Source organism: Agelaius phoeniceus, chromosome 2 (assembly GCF_051311805.1).
Source record: "Agelaius phoeniceus isolate bAgePho1 chromosome 2, bAgePho1.hap1, whole genome shotgun sequence".
In the NCBI taxonomy this organism is placed as follows: domain Eukaryota; kingdom Metazoa; phylum Chordata; class Aves; order Passeriformes; family Icteridae; genus Agelaius; species Agelaius phoeniceus.
Window position 1 is genome coordinate 31,167,293 of NC_135266.1, and position 25,303 is coordinate 31,192,595.

Here is a 25,303-nt window from a genome sequence, read left to right on the forward strand (position 1 = left end):
GTATTTAGCAGTCCTGCAAATAGCTGTGGGTAGATGGATCACTGTACAGAGCCCCCTGGAAGAAACAGGCTACTTAAGTAGCTTAAAAAAATGGAGCAAGGAGAGATTTTTTTACTCTAAAAGACCTAGAGGCAAAACATAATTTTTCCACATTTTTCAGGGCACTTTTTAATTTATTTAGATTTTATGAAGTTTCAGGAAACTTTTAAACTTTTATTAGGTTAATTTTTATGAGTTTTAATTTTTTTATTACTGAAACTAACACTGAAAATCTTTATTGACTAAAACCCAGTTTTCAGCAAACATATCAAAAGGAAGTTCAACAAACATTTTAAATAAAGTATTAAACACTTACTGCAAAATGTCAAATAGATTTTTAAAAGGCCAGAATTTTTTCATTACATTTAAAAGTTCAGAGCATCCCTAGAAATCACACAATGATAAGAGTAAATTCCGTTTATGGGACTATTCAGTCTGAACAAGATTGTATGTATAATTCAACGTGTGTACATTCTCTACAGAAAGGATTTTTTTTTTAAGCTATAATTTTTGACTAATTATGACTGTAAGAAGCCTAAAGAAGAAATGCAAAGGAGAAGAAGAAAGGGCACAGGCTTGGCAGTTGGTAAGTGGAACAGTTTCCCATGAATAAGGATACAGTGGGAAGCAGAAATCCTTGTGGAGGAAAACAGGCACAGGGGTGTTGACATCTTTGGCAGGGAAGCAATGTGAGAGGAGAGTGATCAGATAGAGGAATGGCCAAGTTAGGTAAGGCCTTGTGTAGCAGCAGCCCAGGGAATTCAGCATTGTTAGGTTAGGCAGAAAAAAAAGTTCTCTCAGTTGAGAGCAGCCCTGAGGAGAAGGACTTGGGGGCGCTGATTGACAAGAACTCAGCATGGCAGTGGGCACTGGCAGTCCCCAGAGCCAGCTGTACCCTGGGCTGCACCAACGCAGCGTGGCCAGCAGGAAAGGGAGGGGACTCTGCTCCTCTTCCTCCCTGGTGAGACCCCACCAAGGGCGCTGCACCCAGCGCGGGCCCTCAGCATGGGTGGGATGTGGGCTTGCAGGATGGGTCCTCAGCATGGGTGGGATGTGGGCTTGCAGGATGGAGTCCAGAGCAGGCCTTGGGGATGATCAGAGGCTGGAGCACCTCTGCTGGGAAGCCAGGCTGGCAGAGTTGGGTTGTTCAGCCTGGAGAAGAGAAGGCTCCTGGGACACCTCATGCCACCACGCAGGACCTAAAGGGAGCCAGCAACAGATCTGGGGAGGATCTTCTGACAAGGGCGTGTAGTGATAGAACAAGGAGGAATGGCTCAGACTGAAAGAAGGTGGGTTTAGGTTAGAAATAAGGTAGAAATTCTTCACTATGAGGATGGCAAGCCAGTGGAACTGAGTTGTGGATGCTGCATCCCTGGAAGTGTTCAAAGCCAGGTTGGATAGGGTTTTGAGCAGTCTGCTCTAGTGGAAGATGTCCCTGCCCAAGACACAAGCTTGGAACTAGATGATCTCAAAGGGCCCTTGTGGGTGGCAACCCACACCATTCTGTGATTCTGTGATTCTGTGGGCTGTTGTATTTTTAAAATACAACATAAAAGTAATATTTTCAAAATTAAATTAAAGGACGTTATTGTGATCTGTCAGGTTTATGCTCTTCAGTCCTATTTTTTATTTTTTTTTAATCTATACCTGGGAGATATGGATGAGGACACAAAAGGAATACTTTGTCACATCTACAGTATCTGTTTCTTTGCAGCCAAGATTTTCACTCGGTTTCTAGAGGTTTTAAATTTAATTTTGAATTGTGAAGAAAAAGAAGCTCTTTCCAGGTGTAAGATTATTAGCAGTGGTGAATTTTACACTTGTGAATATACTTTCAAAGAATGTATTGTTAGAGCAGTGAAAAATCAAAGCTGTTGTAATGTTTTGTTTCTAGCTTGGCTCAGTGTTGTTTTAAGATCTTCAACCATCTTAGGCACTTTTGCTAGCAGAATCAGGGTTATAAAAGAAAATAAGGTATTGAAAACAGGATTACCTATTAATACAGAGTGGTGAATTTTTGAATATCTATGTGTAATGTAAGTATGGACTGGTAAATTTTTGTCGTTTGATGAAATTATTTTTCCTGAAACTAAAAATAAATTAGAATTATGTCTCAATTTCTCTCATTGATGAAAACTTCACAGAGGGAAGCAAATGTGCTTTTTTTGTCCGTAGTGAGACTGGAAGAGGTGCTCTTATAAAAGCAGGTGTTGAACTAAATACGATTTTTTAGTGTTCCTCTATTGTGATGCTCTGACTTAACAGCTTAGGTCCCAGTGTTAACTGCAGCCCTAGGTCTTCCCAGCATTTTGATACATATTTAAAATTCAATCAGGTTGCACAGAAAAGCACTTCTATTTTGTGAATGTCAGGTATGAGTGCCTGTAAGGTAATAACTGCACCCACAATTAGCCTTTCCTTGGTTCTTTCCACTTGCCCATTGTTAACCCTCAGAAGACCTCACCCGAACGCTGCCATGCTGATTTTGCAGATATGATATGTATATATTCATTTGTCTGGTGGATGCAATATATCTGCCCCTGAAAATACAGCTCCCTGTTTTGGACTTGGAATTTCCAGGCAGATAATTAAAGTAATCTCACACCTTCCAGCCTGCACCTGCCACTGTGTGAGAGGCTGCCCCGGCTCAGCTTCCCCTGATCATATTCATGTTTGGTCTGTAGTGTTTCATGGCTAATACAAATCATAAACAGGCTGTAAAAGCTGAAGCGTCAATGAAGCCTAGCTTTAAAATTGCTGGAAGCTAAAGTTTTAAAACTGATACTGCAAAGTGAAAAATGAAATTTAACCAGGCACTTTGGCGAAGGAAAAATAATTTATTGGATGTAAGATGAAAAGCTGTGAGAGTAAACATCAATCTCATCTTAGACACATGTCATTGATTGATGTTTGCTCTGTGCTGCTGCCTGGAGGTAAACTCTTTGAAATAGCAAAATAGGTACTTTATCTGTCTGTGGATAGGAGCACAGTTTGTTAAGTTACTGCTTTTTTGAGACCCTGCTACATCTTTATGTTCAATCAAAGTGAAAACAGTAAATCAGAGTAATTGCTTTACCCCACGGCATTCCTGTTTGTAAATGGGAAAAAATACTGTAAAAATCCTCAAATTAACTTCTGCTGTTTAGGATAGATAAAAAGTCTAAAAAAAGCCAGTTGTAGCCTAGGAAGGTATGTAATTGATTATGACACTTGTTCATCAAAGGCAGCTCCTTTGTTATAATTTAACTGATAGTTCAAATATCATTAGGGAAAATATTTAATGCTCAAAAATGAAAGGTGGCCATATCTTGGAGTTCCCTATACCCTGTCAGCAATGAGTTTCCAAGCAGATACCATTTATGCTTATCTGGAAATGAAACTGGCACCTAGACATTGGCCAGCAAAAACCATGGACATGAACAGTGAAATAGAAAACACTACTATGTTAAGCATGGCGATTCAGCAAACAAGACAACCTCAACTGTTGTAATTAAATCATTAGAGTTAAGATTGTTTTTTCTAAAAATGTTTGAGGCTTTTGCCTTTACAGGGTCTCAGTCTGACTCGTCCTTTTGAGTTTTAAAATATGGCAGAAATACAGGAATGAGGGTACATTAAAATTCAGAATCCAGTTTCTATTTTGAATTGAGTTTCATAATCACTGTCCTGCATCAGGGCTGGGCTGCTTTTTTATGGTGTTGTGTAAGTTTTTCCTTTGACTTACTCTATTTAGCTACTTTGGCATAAATGTAGTAATTCAGGGGAGAATTAGACTATTAAATATTTAAGAAAATGTCCTCACTTCAGCCTGAAATTTAGTATATTGATTTGTGTGCCAGATTAAAATTTGTGGGGAAATATTGAGAATAATCAGTAAACCATTTTAAAATTTATTTTCTTGAAATATTGCCTGTTTTCCACAGCTTTGAAGCAGTTCTAGCTTTGTTCATAATTCAAAAATGACCGTGTGCTAAAATTTAATTTCAAAGATATATAAGTCCTTGCAGAAAACTTGTTCATGGGTCTAGGTTTATTCTTGAAATACACATATCTTTTAGTCACTTACTGTATGGGTTATGTTTTTGGGGTGGGGTTTTTTTGCTTATTTGGAATACGATCAGCTCTGTGCTGATGTGGACTGCACCCAGCAGCTTGGGGATGGTGTCACGGGAGTGACAGGAGTGGCTGTTGTAGTCTGATGACATTGTGATGGAGCTTCTTCATTTCCTGATGGAAGAAGAAGAGTCAGTTTAAGAACAAGTGGGGAGGTTCACAAAATTTGGGAAAGAAGCTCAGCCCTGGGAACTAGGTCTTCCTTAGCAAAGGACTGCCAGGAACTGTGGGTTTGCCAGTTCAGAAATTGCTGCCTGTTATCATGAAGCATCAGCTCTGCTTTTGTAATTAATATGTCTAGACTTCAGGTTCTGAATGTTTTGTGCTAAGTGCCACAGGTAGCTGCCAAGGTGAAGGAGATCAGCCTCCTGGGTAAACATTAACTGCAAACAAACAAGCTACTCCTGCTAAATTTATATAGCAGTATTTATGTGCATGGGGAGGTAGAAGGAAGATGTGAGTATATATGGGTGTGGCAAAGCCCTCACAATTCAGAGAATAATGAACTAAGTTTTTGGACTGGAAAATTATATTGGAAGGTCTGGAAAGGCAAAGGCAAGATTGCAGGGTGCTGCCAATGATAAATTCAGAAACTGTGGCCAGGTCTCTGTACATATGTGGTAACACCTTCCTCTGTTGTGCTGGTACAGCTGGCTGGGTCACAGTCCCCTTTCTTTTCCAGAAAATAAACTGGTGCCAAGAAAGGGTAGTACCAGCAATCTCACCCTCATCTTACCTACCTGTGTCTTTAACAGCCTCAAAGACACCAGCTGTTAGGAGGATGGTGATCTTGTAACAGAATAACAGTACCCTTCCAGAATCTCCCTTCGTGATGCAGCAATTTTGTGGTTTCTGAAAAGGTCAAGCAGCATCGTTAATGCACACCATGTAATTCCTCTGTGAAGGTGCAGTGCTTCGTTTGTGGGAAAGGACATCTTCCTCTGAATGCAAATTTGAGTGTTCCCAAGCTGAAGGACAGGAGGGTATGTTGGTGCACTGTCGCCACCTCGTTCATCATGGAGATGAGACCTTTATATTTGAGTTGCTCCAAAAAGTGATATCTGAGCAAGTCAGGAATAGAGTGCTTAAAAAAAAAAAAGGAAAGGAAAGAAAAGAGAAGGAGATTTTTCAACACGTTAAGCTTTTTATATGATTTCTTTTAGCCTAGCCTGAGACAACATAACTCTTTGGACTTTGTAGGAGATTAAATCCAGCCCCAGGTTTTACAGGTAAAATGATTGCTCTGCTCCTAGGCTGTCCCCTGAGCCATCTCTGTCTATTTCTAATTAAGGACTAAAGGAAACGGTTCCTTCTGATGGCAGAGGTAGCATGAAGGAAGCTGTGAGTGTTCCTGTGGGGAGGCTGGTGCCACTGCCACCCTCCCACCAGGAGCCAGCACGCCTGGGCTCTCTCTGTGGGCTGGTCTCACAGGGAGCCACGCTCACCAGGGGCATGGCCAAAGACTGGGGACCATCCAGGTGATCTGCCAAAAGGTATCACAGCAGATCAAAATTCATGAAACATACCTACTCTGACATGTTTAGCAATCCATGGGAAATCTCATCTGGAAAATATCTGGGAGTGAAATTATTCCACGTATCTTGGAGAAGCAGAGGAGGTAGGGGTGCTGTGGCCAGGGTGGTGGCGGTGTGGGTGTGCTGAAAGCTCTTTGAGCCTGAGACACTGGAATTTAGGCACAATTCATTGGTATATCCAGCATGTGTCTTGGCAGATCTTAGGGCTGAGATAAATCAAAAAAGCAATGTGCCAAATTTGAGATAATTTAATTTCTATAATACAACCTTTATTCATACATAACTTTTGCAAGAGTTTGACTTGTTGCTTACGTTCTGGTTCATGTCCTTTAAGCACGAATTAGAAACAGATGCAACATTTTAAAAATAACAGTATACCATTTAAAAACTGTTTGATTTCACCTTTTGGAATTTGACCTGTAGGAAACAAATATAAATGACACTGACTTTTGAGTGGTGAGTGTTTGCATGTTCTTTGGCTCCAAGTCTTACAAAACTGAGCATGAATACTGCACATATATATGCATATATCACTCACATATGTAGACATGCCCTGATGAGGAAAAAGCCATGAGGTTTTCATGAGCTTGTTCTTCATGGCTTAGCTATTGAAACAAGACCCAGATTGAAGCATTAAAAGGTACCTCTGGGATTGTTTTAAATTGCAAATTTAAAAAAAAATAAAGAAGAATAAAGAAGAAATCTATTAAAAAGAATCATTTTCCATTAACTGAAGTGTTTGCAATAAAGACAATTATAGCAGTTGGCAGTATTCTCCTTGAACCAAAACAAATAAATACATTTGGTGACATACGTTCAAGGAAATGTGATTGCTGCAATGTTCATGCAAATAAGGAGTAGCTTCACAAATGCTAGACATTTTGCCATCTGGTATTACCAAAGGAACACAACTCTCAACTTGTAGCTCTTCCTAACTTACTGCTTGTAGATGGTGTATTAGGCATTGTCACGGTTCTGACATTTGCATAATCATTCTGAATTACTGCAGGTTGTGCATTGCATTGCCAGCAGTGAATTCATTTGAGAAGGGGGTTCAGAGATCTGATGACTTGTATGGCTTCATCAAATATATCTCTGTCCAATAAAGGGATAAAAATGTCCTTCCACTTTAGGACTACCACACCAGTGAATTTTTAAATTTGTATGAGGACTAGTGAAGAACGTTGCACTTATTTACTTCTTAGAAATTGGGTAGAGACCAGTATTGTAATTAATCTCAGGGAAGCTGTCCATCTCTATTTGGCTGCAGGCTAGAGTACAAATGCAAAGCATCTCAAAGAGTCAGGAGATTCTGGATGGGGACATGTAGCTGACAATGAAGTTATAACCTGATCTCTTAAAACTCCAGGAAGCCAGCCTAAAACCAGTTGTTAAGCATGGCAGAAAGTCTGATTTAGACACAGGTGGCTGTTAACTGACTCAGCTGATGGGAGTAGGCTCGATGGCACAATGAAGTGGAGACCTCTGCTCTCACAGCAGTCAATGACAACTACTCTGCCTCTGGTCTCAGCAGCATGCGCAGCATGTGCAGGAGGTGTTCTCCCTCCCAGGAGCCCACAGGGAGGCCTTCACCATCCCCTTCTTACTGGAAGAAGGCATTTTCCATGCCCAAAACTCCATCCCTATGATGGCCTCCTCATTATGCTGCTTTTCAAGGAGAGGGTGTTGGAGTGAATAACATGCATTGTTCATGAATAGTATGGGATTAAAACCCCAAAACTCTCAACCACCTGTAAGTGGTTGTAAACAAGGTGATGTTTGGATACTGTCTCCAACCTGCTGTGCTGAAACTCTGGGTTTCACAACAAACCCCTGTGTTTGAGATCTGTGCTGGGCCCCTGGCATCTGCCCTCAGACCATCAGACTAACTCTGCAGTCCTGCTCGAGTTAGCAGCATCAACAAGAAAACAAAAGATTTTCTGTTCATTTAGTGACTGTTGAGGCATTGTTCTGAAGTGTTAATAGCATCTAACATATCCTGTGTATTTTCAGCTCTCTCCAGTCCTGAATTAGAATCAGATAGCTGTTGGCCTTTTGGCTGCCTTGCCTGAGGCATACTAGGTAGCATCACGTGGGTAGCCAATGCAACATATGCCTTGCTAACTGGGAAGCTGGTTAGCAAGACAACGTTTATCTTATTAACACATGGTGCACTTACATGACATTAATATATATTCCTACTCCACAGATTTACTCTGTCAGAGGAAAAACATTAGCTGAGCTTAGCAAAATAGGAATCAGCATACTTGTCACATTGTCCTGAAGCAGCATGTTAACTTTGTTAGACATGTTGGCTTCCTTTGTGAGGAGAATAAAACATAATAAACTGAAATGTGTAAACCTGAAAGGTGTTGTTCTGTAGAAATTCAGAATAAGAATTCTCTGGTTTATGTTATCATGTATTTAACTAGAATTCTGAAAATAAAAAAGTCAGTTTTTATTCTGAATGTCTATATTTGGGCTAAAGTTGTTAATTTCTAAAAATTAATGCTGTTGTGTAATGCAGTGATTTTATTCTCTCTCCAGCTACACTCTACTAGCCATACATACACTGTTGTGCCACTATTCATTTATTCATGTTCTGTGGTTGTGATAGTGTCAAATCCATCAGAAAGAGGAATTGTTTCAGTAGTAGCTTCACGACTTGGCTGATTAGCAGAGATCAGAAGAAGCAACCTAACTGTGGAAACCACTGCAGCATATAGTTTTAACAGCTCTTTAGGGACCTAGTTAATGAAAGAATCACTACAGAAACACAGCCATGTGAAAAAAGGAGCATTTTCATACAACACTCAGAGGATATGTCATAAGTGGGAACATGTTCATAATTTCTATTTACTCACAGCTGTAATTACCATCTGCCTTAAGAGAACTTCTAGTCTTTGTCAAAGTTGCTTAGATATTTCCTTTGTCACGTTTCAAGCAGAGAAGTTCTGTACAGACTAGATCCTGCCATGTGATTTCTTTTTTATTTTTCTGTAAGAATTTAATTATCTATTCTCTGTGTGAAGAAAGCACTAGCATTCCCAGAGACCTGAACCTCCCCAGCCTACTTGAACTGGCGTTCATCTGATTCATGTTTGTGCTTATTTTTGCCATCTGTCTGCAAAACAAAGTTCTTAACTTTTAAATGCACACTGGTTTCTATGTTGCTCTCTCATTTTTAACTCTTAAAAACTATTTATCTTTTTTTTTTCTCTAACTCCAGTGTCTATGAGCCAGATAGAAACGTGCTGCGAAGGAAGGAGTGGGAAAGGAGAAACCAGGAGGCCCAGCAGGACAATGGCGCATTTAACACGAGCTATTCCCTCTTCAGTGAACCCTACAAGGTAGATGCTTCCCAGCTGGGCGAATCTTTGTTTATTTATTTATTCCTCAGTACAAAAATGTAGCCTGCAGAAGGCACTGTCCAGGTTTCATCACCTTCCCACGAGTGCTAGCTTCCCAAAATTCACAGAGAACATGCGTGATTCCCTGAGAGTCGGATTTTATATATATTTATGTTTATGTATGTGTATAAAGCTTCTTCTAGTGTTAGTAGCACACAAGAGTGAAATAAACTAGAAATATCCCAGCAATATTTGAGATGGAATTAAAATTAGGAGGTGAAGGTGAAAGTATCCTGTTTTTGCAATACTTAGAAGAAAACAATTGTGTAAGACTAGTGTGTGAAGGTCAAGCACTGCTGTAAACATTGTGCCCTGGCCAAGGTTATTGTACTGAAATATCTTTTTTTTCCTATAAGAATTACCAGGATAATAAGAAAATTTGTCTGCTCTACATGTTTTTCCTCCACCAAAGGCAGAAATAGCATAGGAGTCTCAACTCCCTGTGTTGTTCCTCACGGTAACAGCAGTTTGATGAGGCACAACTGTCTTTCATCACTCTGCATTAGAATGTCAAGCAGGGCCTTTTACATGCTGCAGGAGCTTGAAAATGGTGAAGAGGACTGGAGAGCAATGTCCCATGGGGGCTGCTCCTCTCCCTCAATTTACCCAACTACTGCTTGTATGTATCAAACCATCATCATGTATTTTCTGCTGTGCCTTTCCAGAAATGTCCAAGTTACTGTAACAGCTGCCACATTGTGAAGCCTTTCCCTCCATGCAGCATCACTTGCCCTTGATGCTCAGGCTGCTTTAGTGCCTCTTTCCAGGAGACCTATTTGGAACCTGGCACCTGGCTTCTGCTTTGACTTCCATGCTAGCATTTTAATTCTTGTGCTCCAGGGTCAGCTTTTAGCTTGCTCTTCTTCCAGATTGTTGTTTATATTTAGTCCCTAATAAAAAAGACAGATCTACCACTTTCAAACCATGTCCCTTGAAGGAACACAGCTCTGTCTGCCTTGAAGCTGACCTCCAGCTGCCCAGATTTCAGATTCATTACAAAGGCATTTAGAAACCATGTCAGATGTCTTGAACTCTTCAATGACCTAATTGAAAATGTCTACTGTGAGACCAGTCAAGGGCTAATCCATGGAAGAAGGCCTGGAAAGTGTAAGTCAGCTGTGTCTTGGCATTTCTTGAGGGCTGTGCTGCAGCGATGACTTAATGATTTCCCATTTGGTCCAGTCAAACAGACCACACACAAAAAGGACCTGGCCTTTTGCTGTGTCCCCAGTAGTGTTTTGTCTGTGGTACCTCAAATTGGCAATACTGAAGCTCAAATCACTTATAAAAGGCTATCACTTCGATTATTACTTCTGTGCTGATGTACTGACTGTCATGGCACAGATGTGATGTGCCATGGACACACCAGCAGTTTCTGAGTTGGGATGCCAGAAGGCACCTCTGTGCAGCCACAGTAAAATTCCATCAGCTTTAGTAGGAGTGGATGAAAAATCACTGCTGCCTCTAGAAGCAGAGAGGATACTGAGTGGATAATCCTATGAGGCAAGCAGAAAAATGGCTCCATTCCTGCTTCTTACCTTTAAACACTGTGTCCCTATTTTGAACAAATGTGTAAAGAGGGTGCTGCAGAAATGCATCCTACAGCTAACTTTGTCAAGGAGACTTGGGGAAAGGCAAAGCCCAGGACAGCAGTATAACTCACAGCTGTGTTGGTGTGGCAGAGTTGCTTGGGGTGATCAGTCCTTCTGATAGTATTGGACATCAAAACTTCTATCAGTGGCATACTCTGAATGTCATGTATACACTGGCAATGGACCATTGGACTCTCTGAACTAAGCCAAGCATTTGTGAACCTTCAGTGCAGGGAGAAAGAGCTGTGGCTTTTTGATCTTACTGTGGAGAGAGCCTAACTACAAAAGAGGAAACCTTTCTGCAAAAGCAAAACTGAAACCCACTTGTACTCCCTTTAAAGATCATGTTCACCTTTTAGGGGTTTCCAGAGGGGAATGAAGTTATAGCAGACATTCACTGCAAGCTCTGATTAAATTCAGTATTCCTCTGCACAGCTTGAGAAACATGAGCTAAAGTCAAAGGATATGCTATTCAGAAGACCATATCTGAAAATCAAAGGCAGGCTGGAAATCTCCTAAATCTTATGTCCTCTCTCACCTTGACATGTATCACTACTACTGTAACATCAAATTTTCTCAAAAATCCTAACTCTTCAGGTTGCCCCTTATCCTGTTCAAAGTATCCATAGCAACCCTCTATGAAGGATTACAGGAAATCCAGTATCTTTTACATAAAATCTCTTTTACAGGGGAATGAAAAAGTAGGAAATTAGTTCTGGATATTTTTTGGACAGAACACCTTGCCCCATTAACTATGTAAGTATTTTTAGTGAAGAAAAAAAATTCTGCTGGCCTTCCATGCAGCCATCAGGTTTATTTTTAGAAGTGTTATATGTTGCCGTCTTCAAATTCTTGGATTTGTCTTGCATTGCTGAAAAATATCAGAGCACTCTAAGTTAGACATGTTTGCACAGAATGCTTTTCCTACCTGCCCATTTTGTGACCATGTTTTCCCTGTGGGAATGCTTAAATAAGGCCAGCAATATTTCAGAGAAGATAATAGGACGAACTAAAGCTCAAAACAAGTTACCTCAGATCCCACCATGTTCCCAAGAGGATGTAGGTGAACTCTCTTGTATGAGATTAGCTCAACACAAAATCTCACCTGAAGCTGTCCCAGTGCATCTTGAAGGAATAAACAGCACAGACCAGTTGTCAGCACATGCCATGATACCAGTTTGCTGCAGTTATTCTTGTGGTTATCTGGGATCTCTCAGTACAAGATGTCTGTGTGTGACCTTCACATCACATCCATGTAGAAGACAACCCAATGACTCCTCTGAGTTGTTGATAGTCTACAGATAATCTGCAATTAGGATTTTGTTTCCTTTCCATCCACAGAGAAGCCATCATAAAAAACAGACCTAGGGAATTTGGACTTAGGGGCAAAACCTGCCCACAAATTTGTTTACGTTCATGGAGCTAGAGGCAGATGGGTGGAGAGCTGTCCTCACAAGATGTCTGCACTGTGGGAGACTTGTGGGTGCCAGGAGCCCCATTCCATTTGGTGGTCATTGTTGCCACGCTCCTGGCAGGGAAAGAAACCTCACATACACTCTGGCAGAATAATAATGACTATAGGCCCAACAGCAGATTTCCCACCATGGAGAGAAGCTGAAAAAATACTTCTCTACAAGGTATCTACACAGGGTGGAAGATCCAGTGAAGCATAAAAAGATGCACTGGGTAAAAGGAAAGTTTTCTATGCATCCTGGAGCACAATTCTGCTGGTCAAGGAGATGCCCAAGTGTAGAAGTTATTTAATTGACTTCAGGAGACATGAGGGTATCTCTAACCTTCTTTTTTTTCAGATGTATGTGATGCTTCCCAGATCTTTAGCCTCATTAATAGTTTCCTGTTCTATAGGACATTGATGTTATTCCTGTTAAGTGAAAGAACACCCTTTTTTAAAGTAACTTGCTATCTATGAGTCGGTCCTTCAAATTTTTTTCCATAGCAGGTTATTATCTTTGTAACAGCAACAGCCTCATGTGCAGAGGGAAGACCAGACTATAGGGGTTGAACCTTGAGCCATCTTACTCCAAGTTTCCAATGCAACATTTCAGATGCGAGACTTTCATGTTCTTCCCTTCCTACACCCCTTCAGTATATACTACTGATATATATATTTAGCTCTGTTAGCATAGTAACAAAAACATATCAGAAAGCTAGGTGTAATGCATTTTACAGGTACAAGGTAGTGTTGTTGAAATTTGAGGAGAAAAGTTTGAAGCAAAACAGGACTGCTTCTACTGTTAGACATAAGAATGCTTCCACTGTAGACCTCTAAAAGTTTGCATGTGGCAAGCACAGCATTGTGCTTTACTGTGCATTTTTGCCTGGATTCAGGTTTTCTACTAGGAAAACCTAAAAAGAAAAGATTCAAAACTGGGGAGTTTCTCTTGAATACCTTCCCTTCCATACCCCCAGTTTTACAGAGTAACTGATGTGGTTGCTACATCTTTCGTGTTTTTAAATGTAACTTTAAGAGGATCTTCTTCACTTCCTTTACTCCCTTCTTTCTCCTTCTTTCTGTTTTCCCCTAAAACAGAGAGTCTTGAGATGAAATCTTGGCCTTCTGAAACCAATAGGGGTTTTCCCATTCAGACTCCATGTCTGGAAGAGAGAAAGGAGAACTCCACTGTCTCATTACTGAGACAGTGTCTCTGAGCACTGTCTTCCTCTGAAAACGTAAAGCAAAGGACATCACATGCCTGAATCTTGGCGGGGCTTAAAAAATCTCTGCTGTAAAAATGCTAATGATATACCCTTTTGCTTACAGAGGCTTTTTTAAGCAAGAATTTTCAATCTTTTCCAGTATGTTTTGTTTGCTTGTTTTATTTCTTTGTGAAGCTTCTGCCTTTTCAGTCAGGAAGTAAATGGATCATTTTTAAGACAATAATTAATCTTGAAGGGGAGGAAGGGTGGCTGTATTCCCCTGCTATGCACAGCAAGCACTGAGAAATGTGAAGAATTTGGCAAGGGTTCTGTTCACCTTTTTTTTTTTTTTACAAGAGGAGAGTGCCCTGGAATGAGCACCCTGTCAGAGCATTTTTAAAGAAGGGACATAATCTGTACTTTTCTCATTTCCCACAAGCTGTTTTCAAGTCACCTCAGAGCATTTGGCTGGCTTAGACTGACAAATTCATTCAGCGCTTGCATGGGATGTTGCGTGGCCTCCCAGATGGTTATGAAAACTTAGGCAGGCAGAGGAAGAAATTGGGAATGCAGTGTTTTCATTCATGACTGAAGAAGAGTTTGCATTGGGCTACAGGAAAAGTTTTGTCATGGTCAGATTTAATCCAAACCATTCTGTGCAGTTGCAATAATAAATTTTCCAGTTTCCAGGTAATATACTTTAACTACAGCGTGATATCTGTGATAGATTTCTTTTTTTATATACTCTAAGGCCCTTTATAGCTTTTCCAGTTCAGGGTAGATTTAAGATGTTGACAAGTGTCTTCAGAGACAATAAGGATTTTCGATTTCATCCCTCAACGCTGCTGCTGAATAAGGCAGTCTTACTTCACTAAGGATTTGAGCAGAAGCATGCAGGGAATTTTGTTTTTCTTATGTTGACTGTAGCAGAACACTTGATTTTTGTTTTGCAGACTAACAAGGGGGATGAGCTTTCCAATCGCATCCAGAATACTTTGGGCAACTATGATGAAATGAAAGACTTGTTAACTGACCGGTCAAACCAGAGCCATCTCGTTGGGGTTCCAAAACCTGGGGTTCCTCAGACATCTCTCCCCAAGACCGATGAACATCTTATCGCAGACTCGAGACCACCACCTCCTCCTCCTATTTCCAGCACTACTTCTTCCACACCAGCATCCCTAGCTGCCCATCAGAGCAAGAGTACCACAATGGGCTGGCAGAAGGCTGGGCACAATGCCACTTCAGATGGCCAGCAGAGAGCGAGCAAACACGGACACCGGTCGCTGGAGTCACACAAGGGTGACTTCAAACTGGCCAGCCAAAAATCCAATTTGGAGAAACTAAAACACTATGCATCAAGTCCCACCTCCTCCTCTTCCTCCTCCTCTTCCTCCTCTTCCTCCTCCACCTCCTCTTCTTCCTCCTCCTCCTCCAATACTTCCCAGCAAAGCTCGCTGAGGGCCACATTAGGAGACAACACCAACAGAGTCCAGCAGCCAGCGAAGCTCAGTTGTAGCTCAGAAGGAGGAACCAAAGTCCAAGAGAGGCCAGCAAAGCATGGTGGGGCACACTGCGTCCAAAACTTCCCACCCTCTCTTGCTTCAAAGCCCAGTCTGGGTCAGCAGAAGCCAACAGCCTATGTAAGGCCAATGGACGGTCAGGACCAGGCTCCGGATGAGTCTCCAAAGCTGAAGTTACCAGCAGAGACAACCAAGTCATATCGGGGAGTGCCTTCCAGCAAGCCTGATTCAGCCAGGACCAAGTCAAAGATCACCAAGTTCAGCATTCCTAAGCAAGAAGAAGTAAGTGTTTTTACATTTCTTATGACATACCCCCATGGATGGATGGATGGATGGATGGATGGATGGAAGATGATGTCTTATTGCACCTGTCTCTTTACATATTTTTAACATACTGGTTTGCATGTTGATATTTTTGGTGACATTGATATAGCATATTGCAAATAGCAGCATCACAGGATTTAAAGGTATCTCAACAGCAAAATGCTCTTTGTCTTCAGGACCAAAACACTTCCTACAATGGCACATTTTCTAGTAGTGTATATTATTTCACTGACTCTTTCCAGAGTGCTCATTTATAAAACCTGGATTTTTTTTTTGGCAGGTGTATTGCTTCTTGCTGTTCATATTTCATTGATTTCTTTCTCTTTGGCAAAGATTAAATGAAGTGAATGTGAGCAGAAATAGTTCTGCCATCCTCAATGTCAAAGTAGTTTCACAATCTAAATAAATTACTTATGCAATATGAAATCTGTGGAATAGATAAGAATAGAGCAATGAGACTCTCCTTTTAGTTAGTATTATCTGTTTGTGTTTCAAGCCAATTTATGAGAAGACTGAGGTTTCCTGCTTAAAGAATTTCCATCTATAGAAACCTGGTGTAGTGGGTTGACCCAATACACCTGGCCATGCTACAAGTATGAGAACGTGTCTGAAAAAGCTTTTAGACAACTTTTATTTATCAACAATAGATATAGAATATGTCTGCTTGGACTTACTGTATATTCATTTAGTTCACATTCCTCTTATGCCAGGAGGACACTTTGCTTTACCACTTTGACTGTGATTGTCTGTTTTTCAACTATTTGGTCTGTTTTGATGGGAAGGAAGTGATTTGTTTTGGCAGAATAAAGGGTGGGTTTTTTTATTCAAATGTATTCAAAGGCCTCTAAGCCAATACAAAGATGGTCACATCATCCTCTTGTGAAAATTGATAGATCTCCCATGAATTCAACAATTTATAGTATTTATAGGACTCTAGGACTCTATTTGACTGAATCACTGTGACTTTCTCAGAGAAGAAGCAATGATTGTTTACTCTTTTTTGACAGCTGTGGTGTGTCTTGAGATGTTTTAAGTCTTAAAATTTTGTTTCTGGCATTGTTAAAGGAGAGGAAAAATCTAATTTTTGGTGAGTTCTCTGGCCTCTTAATGCCTGCTTTTCAGAAATGGAGTTGACTCTTGTATTCCCCTTGGGTTTGGCTTGGGAAAGAAATCTCTCTGGAAGCAATTATTTCTGTGATTTTTCTCTAAGTGAAAGTTCCATCAGTTCCAAACAACATGTAGGTGATATGTTGTTCCTGAAAAGGGGTTGTTTTAGGCTCTTAAGCTAGATCTTATAAGCAAATTTACATTCACAAAGTGCTGTAATTGTGCAGATAGATCAGTAACGGCAGATAGTAATATCCATTTAGCTGTTATTACCCCTTTCAGACTTGTGCTTCTATCTGCAAGTGGGAAGCGTTGTTAGAATTAAAGATGCCTGTGGCAATTATCTGACTCTTTCAAATTTCCCCCCTCTACTTGTAGGCAATACTCTAAGGACTAGTATGGAAAGGAGTTCTGATAGGCAATCATTTGTTTGTCTGAAACTCAGGATTTACCATTTGCATTCCAAATTTGTCTACCTCCGGAAAGAAATATTTAATTTGTTGTATGCAATCCCTGCTGCTGCATAAGCATAAGTTTATACTGCAGTTTCTAGATGAGAACACATGGCTGAGATCACTTTAAACTAGCTTGTTTAGATTCTGATGGCAATGTAGACTATAGTAGGAGAGAGTGGACTGCAGGTTACCTACTAAAATATTCACCAATTTCTCACAGATTTTATGTGATGCAGTGTTAAAAAACCAGTATTTTATAACAGAATATAAACATTCAACTGAAGTTGAAGGAGGAGGTGGACCAAAAGCAGTGTCTGGTGGTTTAAAAAAGATTTTATGAAAATTTGTGGACAAATTTCTAAGAAGAAAAATAGTAGGTACTATGGGTGTTGGAGTTTGAAACTGGACCTAACGAAAGTCAATGTTTAGATCTGAAAAATCAATGAAAGACAATGGACCAGCTATTTTTCACTTATCCTGATATTTTCTTTGTTCTAACTTTTTCCATCTCAAGTGGCACAAGCTGAAACTGGTAACCCACTGGTATTGCTACAGGGAGAAATATTGACCAAGACTGAAAGTTATTTATTTAGTGTTGCCTAATCCACACGCTCTTTGATTTTCAGTTGGACTTCTTTTAATTTCAAAATGTTTTTCCATTTCTATTATTTGTATCATAAATCTTCTAGTAGAGTTGTATAAGAATTCCCATCCTTTTTAAAAATTTCTTCTATTAAACTCATAAATTTTCTCCTTTACATCAAATGTTTGCCATCCCCTTTAGGGCTGGAAGTTTTAAGCTGCTTGCAGCACAAAAGCTGCCATGGTCCTGTGAATGTTTGCAGGCAAAATGAGGCCTCTGTTGTTCAGTGAGGCCAAAAGTGTTGGCCAGGACGGACCTGGTGTTCCCAAAGGCTGTGGGAAGAGCTGAGATGTCATATAGGATGACTGTGAGGGAAAGCAGGCTGACAAGGAGGCTGCAGCAGTGCCTGGAAGCTACATGGAAACAGAAATGAGAGTGGCAGAAAGCTGTTTAAGATCAGCCCGGAAAGAAGGAGAGGGGCAGAGGGCTTGGGGTAGGGTATCTGAAATGCTGGTAGTGAAATGAAGCTCTGTGTCAGCTAAAACAAAAGGTGTGTGGCTGAGAAGGGCTAGGCAGGGCACTCACTGTGCTCTAGGGTTTGTGTAGGCAGTGCTGGGAGGCCTTCCTGGCTCTGGGCAGCTTTCTGTCCACCAGAACCCCCAGGTCCTTCACTCCTGCTCAGCTTGCTGTCCACCAGAACCTCCAGGTCCTTCACTGAAGAGCTCATGTCCAGCCTGTTAGCACCCAGCCTGTATTGTTGCTGAGATTATCCCTCCCCTTACAATATTTCCCCTTGCCAGAGTCTTATCAGTTTATCTAACATGAGTTCTGGGCCCCCAGCCCAAGAAGGACGTGGGCCTGCTGGAGCAAGTCCAGAGGAGGGACACTGAGCTGACCAGAGGGCGGGAGCACCTCTCCTGTTCAGGCAGGCTGGAAGATTGGGGCTGTTCAACCTGGAGAAGGGAAGACTCCAGCGAGACCTTATGGCACCTAAAGGGGACCTTATGGACCTAAAGGGAGCTGCAAGAAAGCTGGGGAGGGACTTTTTACAAGGGCTTCTAGTTACAGGACAAGAGGTAATGACTTGAACCTCAAAGAGGGTAGGTTCAGATTAGATATTAGGGAGAAATTCTTTACTCTGAGGGTGGTGAAACACTAGAAAGGGTTGTCCAGAGAAGCTGTGGATGCCCCATCTCTGGAAGTGTTCAAGGCCAAGTTGGATGGGGCTTTGAGCAATGTGGTCTAGTGGAAAGTGTCCCAGCCTACGGTACCGTGGTTGAAGTTAGATTATCTTTAATATCCATTCAAACCCAAACCGTTCCGTGATACCTGTGCACTTCCATTTGTGTTCACCAGTTTGAAAGAACCGTCAGTGGAAAAATAAACACATAATGAAACAAAGTTAAGCTTCCCTGTAAGGACTGGAGAATAAGCAGCAGTGTCACACATAGTGTGTGTGTGTCTGTGTGTGCGTGCGTGTGTGTGTGTGAGCAGCAGGATACAAAACCCTCTTCCGTACATTCCATGAGGTTTTCAGAGAAACAGGGCACAGAGTTGGCTGCAGTACAATTATTATTCACTTGAAATAAGATCTCTTGAATACGAATTATAGACCATTACTTTTCAATACATGAAAAAGGTTGATTTTTAATGCAGTTCAATAACTCATTTTATATTTTTAATCAGTTTTGGAAAATCTTCAATGGACTTGACACAGAGTGAAGCTTATAAATTTTTAAAATTGTTTTAATGAGAATAATTTGGATAGACCTGTGTGTAGAAAGGTAGCATTTACTCGTTTGGGAATTTAATCTTTAGTAGCCCGGTTCATCAGTGTTAACTAGAATCCATACCCCACCTCCTGGTCATTCCAAAATTACCATACTGCTCTGTAGAAATGATAGCTCGTCATCTCAAGTGCTGGTATTTCACATTTTGAACTACTTAGAAATTATATTGCTGTAGGTAAAATCCCACTGTATTGGATAAAGGGGAAGCAAAATTTGATATCAGAGGAAAAGAGGCAGGGAAATCAAGTGCCTCTCTTTTCTAAAATGTTCTTGAGTGAAACAATATAAAAACACAGGGTGACAAATCATGTTCTTTATATCCAAGTTCTGTTTTTGAATTTCATCTCATAGGCTGCATGCTGCTTTTTTATTACATTGAGGAAGCCTTATCTATTGTCCTTTGCTTACTTCTCTTAAGGGTTATGGAACAAAGAAATAGAGGCTGTATTCAAGAATGACTATGAGTCTAATGGTAAAAAGGAAGATTTTGTTTTGTTAAATTTGGAAACACATTTATGTGAAATGTAGGTAAGGTCATCATGAGGACATATTCTTTCTTATGCACTTCACAGAGTACTTACACAACTTCTGCAGCAGAAATAATGCACCATAGATTAAAGGTTGAGTTTGGGGTTGGTTTTTTTTTTTCCTTTTTTTAATTTTTTTTTTTATTTTTGCCCTGTTCTTACTCAGGCAAATTCCTATTTGCCTGGGTAAGATACTCTCTGCAGTCACTCTCCTTTGAGTGGCTATATATAGCTATCAGCATCTGGCACACACTCTAGCAAGTGTCCTGTGAATCTGCAATCTCTTTTTTTGCCTATCAGCTCTATCCCCACATATTAATGGAAAGCAAAAACACCCCATAACTCTTCTCTCTGTCTGAAAAAACTACAATTTGGCCTCAGTGTTGATAATTTGGTCAAAATCAGTCTCTTTGAAGAAGATACATGTATAATAAGCAGTTCCATCCCAGTTTAAAACTGAAGATGCAAGTTCATGTGCTGCTACATTTCATTTGAGAACAGAAGGTCCGTGAAAACTAAATAGGGAATATAGTCATTATCATGACTTCATCTGGAAATCCCACATATCTGGATCTCTAGGACAGTAGAGGGGAAACAGTATCTCATGAGGAAGGAAGAGGGTTTAGAGGAGATCTGAGTAAGTGCTTTTCCTCAGAGGCACAGCACCACATCCCCTTGGCAGCAGTGGAGCCTGTTAAAGTGTTGCAGGAGTAAGAGTAGAATTCAGGCTTTTCTTCTCTACATCCCAGGGTGTTTAATTCTGGCCCAGAAAGGCAGAAATGAAAATAAAAGCACAGTCAAAGATGCTTTTAGATGAAAAGGGGGGGAGAGATTGAATGCATTAGCGAAAGGGTCCAGACCTCTTCCGGCACCGTTTCAGGATGCGCCCGAAGAGACTGGAGACATCAACACAGAATTAAGTGTGTTGATACTCCTCTACCATTTATTGACTTCATTGAAGAATTGCAGTGCTTGAGAAGCCAGTTAGCAATCACAGCACTTGAGTACTTGTAAGTATGAGGCAGTTGTAGATGTTTTCTTTCCCAGATGTTCGTGCTGCATTTACAAGGAGACACAGATCAATTCATCCCTGTAATGGTAGCACTGACCTGCCCCACAAATAAAGAATGTTTTCCCACATTAAACAGGAAGAACTGCACAACAAGAGCAGTGTGGTGCAGAGATGCCTGCTAGTGGTGAGTTACTCAGGACCTTCAAGTGTGTCTGTGGGAGGGCTGTGTGTTACTGCCTGTATTTATGTAGCAGAGTTCAACAGAGTAGGACTGTGAAGAATGAGTATATTAAATAGAGTGGTATTGGAAATGCTCTTAACAAACACAGTGGAGACCACAATGTGAAAGGGTTTTTTTTTGTATAGTTTTCAAATCATGACACAAGCCTTTGCCTTTCTCACCTTCTGTAGTCTCCAAGGCACACAACAACTGTGTGTGAGGGCAGCTTCAGTGAAAACAGTGGGCCTAATCTCTCTGGTTATTCTTCCATGACAGCTCTTGTAGAATGAAAATGCTGTTTAGACACCTTTACTTTACTTTTAGAGATCCCTAAATTTACTGTTCCTACCCTCAGTGAAACAAGTTCCTTTCTCTTTTGAATTAATTGTCAATATATTTTTTTCCTGGGACAGCACTAGCTAAACTTCTCTATAGGTTTTTGAAAATAAAGAATTTAATAGAATAATAACCTCTAAAGTTTTCTGTATGGATTGATTACCATATGGTATGTGCTGTCTGTTGCTATGGTGAATCACTTGTTCCTCTTTGTTTTTTATTGGTAAGATGACTGTGATCAGAGAAAAGTATCTTGAAATTAGATGTAAATTTATGATTTTCAAGGATATTCCTTAATGTTTGCACCTGTTTTTTTTTTGTTTTTTTTTTTTGCAAGTTTTCCCTGAGATTGCTGTTTTCTAATTATTGAAAACATACTTGAGCAGTTAATTTGGGTCTCTCATAGGGCAGATCCTCCCTGTGATAAAACTGGTCTTTCCATCTTTTCTGAAGTTGGAAAAGTAGCCACTTTTGGAGTAAGGAAAGCTCAGTGGATGTAAGAATATGATTAATTGTGAGAAACTTGTCTTGCCTTTTAGTTTATAACCGCCCCTCCCTGCCCTCCTCTAGTGGATGGCTTGGTTTATGAATCAGCTCTGGAGCTGATACAAGAGTGCATGCATAAAAATGTCCACAACCATGTTTAATTGCTTCTTTAGTTCCCTGTGGTAAGCACTAAAGTTATTGATGAAGGAAATAAGATTTCTGGAATTACCAACCCCAGATTTTAATTGCACATTTTGTCTGATTTTTTTTAATCCATTGTAGTGCTTATGATGATAACTGCATGTAATAAAAGTCATCCTGACCAGAAACAAAGTAGTCTAATAGATGTTCTTTGTAAAATGTGCCTGAAAAGATACACGGTATTGCTATCACTTTTCCACCTTTGGCCCCATTAGCATGGCTTGCTCCCAGGCCTGGAAGGTATTCAGCAGCTGGAGAAAGCAACTCCTCTGGATGTGGTTTCAGGAGCTGTGTGCTGGAGCACAGTGCTCCCACCAACACAAGAAACTGCCCTCCGCCTGCAGTTTTGGCTGAGCATCTTCTCCCCATCTGGTTCAGGGCTTCTTAAACAAAAGAGAGGGTCGAGGTACAGAGGGAGAGCAAGGGTGGGCTTGCTGTGGAGTTCAGATTACCAGTGAAATACTTAGATGGACTCTATTTCCCAGACAGCCCCTTGCACAACACTGGAGTGTTCTGTCAGGTGAGGAGTCCAAGCCCCTGCTGTTCTGCAGAGTACTTATGTTAATACCAGCTCACATCCTCCTTTCCAATAATTATAGCAAGGCAGGGCATTTCTGTCTACTCTTCACCTTCACAATCTGTAAGGGATCATGTAGGATGTAAAGGTAGTTTAGGATATTTTATATTTAAGAAAAAAAATCCATGAAAATTATTTAACTTCTTTGTTCTGTAGTTTCCCAGTCTTTCATGAATCAGAATGACATGAAAGTGCTACCACTGAACTTACTCACAGGGGTCAGATATGACTGATGAGCAAGAGAACTCAAGGAAAATACAGTGTGCTTCACAGATCACTGTTAATTCCAGCTAAATAAATAATGGGTATGTGCCGCTTGATGTGTAAGGTTAAAGAGGTCAGATCTCCAGCAACTGTCAATTCATCCAACCAGGCCAGAAGCAGTTAAATTCTTTATTTTTGGTCACATATTCACATACCAATAAATGAAGACAAATATACTTTTAAATATCTGCATGTTGCATACTTTATTCACACTGTGTGGTGTAAAGTTTTCGTTTCTGTACCACTTCTGAATATGGAAGATCTATCCCTGTGGTATCACAAAATAGCTTCCTAGAAAAGTAATTAACAGGAGGGTGGTTTTTTTTTTTTCAAGTTCAGAAAAGATATATAATGTAAGCATCTGATTTCCTGTCACTCTTGGTTAACTTTGTATGAAAATGGATAGCTTCCAAATTAAAGCAGGCACCGGACTGTCTGGAGAAAAATGCATCTGTAAAGAAACGTGTACATTATATATTCATGTCGTTCCAAATCTCTTAGTTGTATTTCATATATAACAGTTGCATGTTCTGAAATATGGTACCTTTTTTATTTCATGGGTCAAAACCAGCATGCCAGAAAGGCTGAGGCTGCCCCTTACATGGTCTAGGGCAAGTATTTCCTTTCCAAAATTCCCTCATACATTTCCCACTTTCTTCCCTTCCCACCATCAAGTTTCTCTGAGAAATGAAGGCATGATGTGAAGTTGCTTTTCACCACGATTTATTCAGAAGATAAATATACAAAAATAATTCAAGCCAGTGAGCCAACAGGTCAGGAATATTGAGAACCAGCATCTTCTCTCAGAACCAAAAATTGCTATTCATACTCCTCTGCATTTACTGCAAATGGCTGTAAGGGAAGCTTATGTAACTAGAAAGAAAGGAAAACCAAGAGCATTTCTTGTTAGCTCTTATCAGTAACAGATGTTTAAGGGGAGATGGGATGGAAGACTCTCTGCTTCATAGCTTCTTTGAAATGAGATATTGAAGATGATTTTTTTTTTCTTGCACATGCTAAAGATTATTAGTATTCAAATACCAGCAGCATAATCTATTGCTAATCAAATCTTACATTTATTTAAAGGTAGTTGTACAACCACAGTCAAATACAGAGGTAGGTACAACTTCATGTAACAGCTGAAACTTTGAGATCTAAAGTAGAAAAGGGGAAGACAGCTGTGAGATTACTGATCACAAATACAATCAAACAAAGTATTCATACAAAGTGTATAAAATGACCATGATTTGGTAGTTCTGAAATATTTTCCAAGAGGCCTTCTCTGATTTTAATTACTATCTCAGGGACATCAGATATAAGAAAGCATATTACCAAAGACAGTTGATACCTAAAACCTATTAGCTGGTTAATTTCTGATTTCATGGAAGTAGCAGTCCAGAGCAGAAGTATGCTGTGTAGAAAAAAGGCATGGGATGAAGGACCAAGTGCAGTGTGAGAAGGACAGTTGGGAAAATGCCATTAGCAGATGATGAATTGTCTTCCTTGCACTAAATCATTAGTGTTTAGCATGCAGGAAGAGTTAAAAATACATAGATAGAGAGGACATAAAAATGAACTGGGTTCTATAACAGTGAAGTAATCTGAGAAAAGAATTGTGTGGGAAACTGAAAAGAATGAAATTATGCTTTGGGAAACTCACCGAAAAGGAGTTAGTCATGGTCTAAATTTTTGTCCTCATGGGAGGATCAAGTGCAATGTGAGACAGTTTGAAAAATACCATAAGCAGCAATCATAATTTATGATAAGGTCTGCTTGCAAGACCTTTCAGTAGCTTAGAGATGGCTGTGCAGGGCCCAAAATGTTATTTTTTTCTGTAGTGTGTTTGCTCCCATGAGGAAGCCTTAGGACAGCATTCCTTCCCATGAAGTTTCTGCTCTCAGGTGGGAATGGACCTATGTCCAGACTACACCCCTGAAAAATAATCAAACTTCATGGTTGTGGTTATTTCTAAAGAAGCTTGTCCTCTCCCATGAGAAGAAAAATTTAGACAGTGGGGCATCACTCACTTCACAGATGTGCAGTCACTGTCTTGGGAGGAAAATGCATTACCTGTTTTGCCCCCATAAGCAGTACTGCAAAAGGCACAAATCTGGGCTTGTGGGTACACATAGCTTCTGTGGGAGGTGGAAGAGGCAAAACCTCATGCTCAAACAGGGTGTCTAAATATCTGTGAACAACCTCTACAAAGAGCTGACATCTGAAACACAGCAGGTCCTTTCTTTCCCACCACCCCTAAGCATAGGGAATATAGCTTCTGATCATACCCAGCTGCATTCTTATCAATAAACAAAAAAATCTCTGTTTTTTACTACTGTAATCTATTGCATTCAGGAGTTTCAAAGCTCTTCATAAGCTCTTTAATGACAACTCTGAAAACAATATTTTGGATCTGGTTGCAAAAGGGATTAGCTGAGGTGAAGGCAGATGGGGACACCTTCTGTGATGCTGCTGCTGCCAGAACAGGCCTGCTTCCCTTGGCCCCACTTGCTAGTGGTCCCAGTGGAGGGATCAGATGGAAAACTATGTGAGA

General features: G+C 40.4%; 1 protein-coding gene across 2 annotated transcripts in view; it reads left to right on the plus strand.

Annotated features, from left to right (window-relative positions):
• Nucleotides 1–25,303, plus strand: part of AFF3 (ALF transcription elongation factor 3) — a 329,101-nt gene that overhangs the window by 41,579 nt on the left and 262,219 nt on the right. For both annotated transcript variants that reach the window (XM_077173416.1, XM_077173417.1), the window contains exons 2-3: nt 8,917–9,037; nt 14,301–15,152. In XM_077173416.1, the coding sequence (XP_077029531.1) occupies nt 8,917–9,037; nt 14,301–15,152 (973 nt within the window). The remainder of the gene's footprint in view (nt 1–8,916; nt 9,038–14,300; nt 15,153–25,303) is intronic.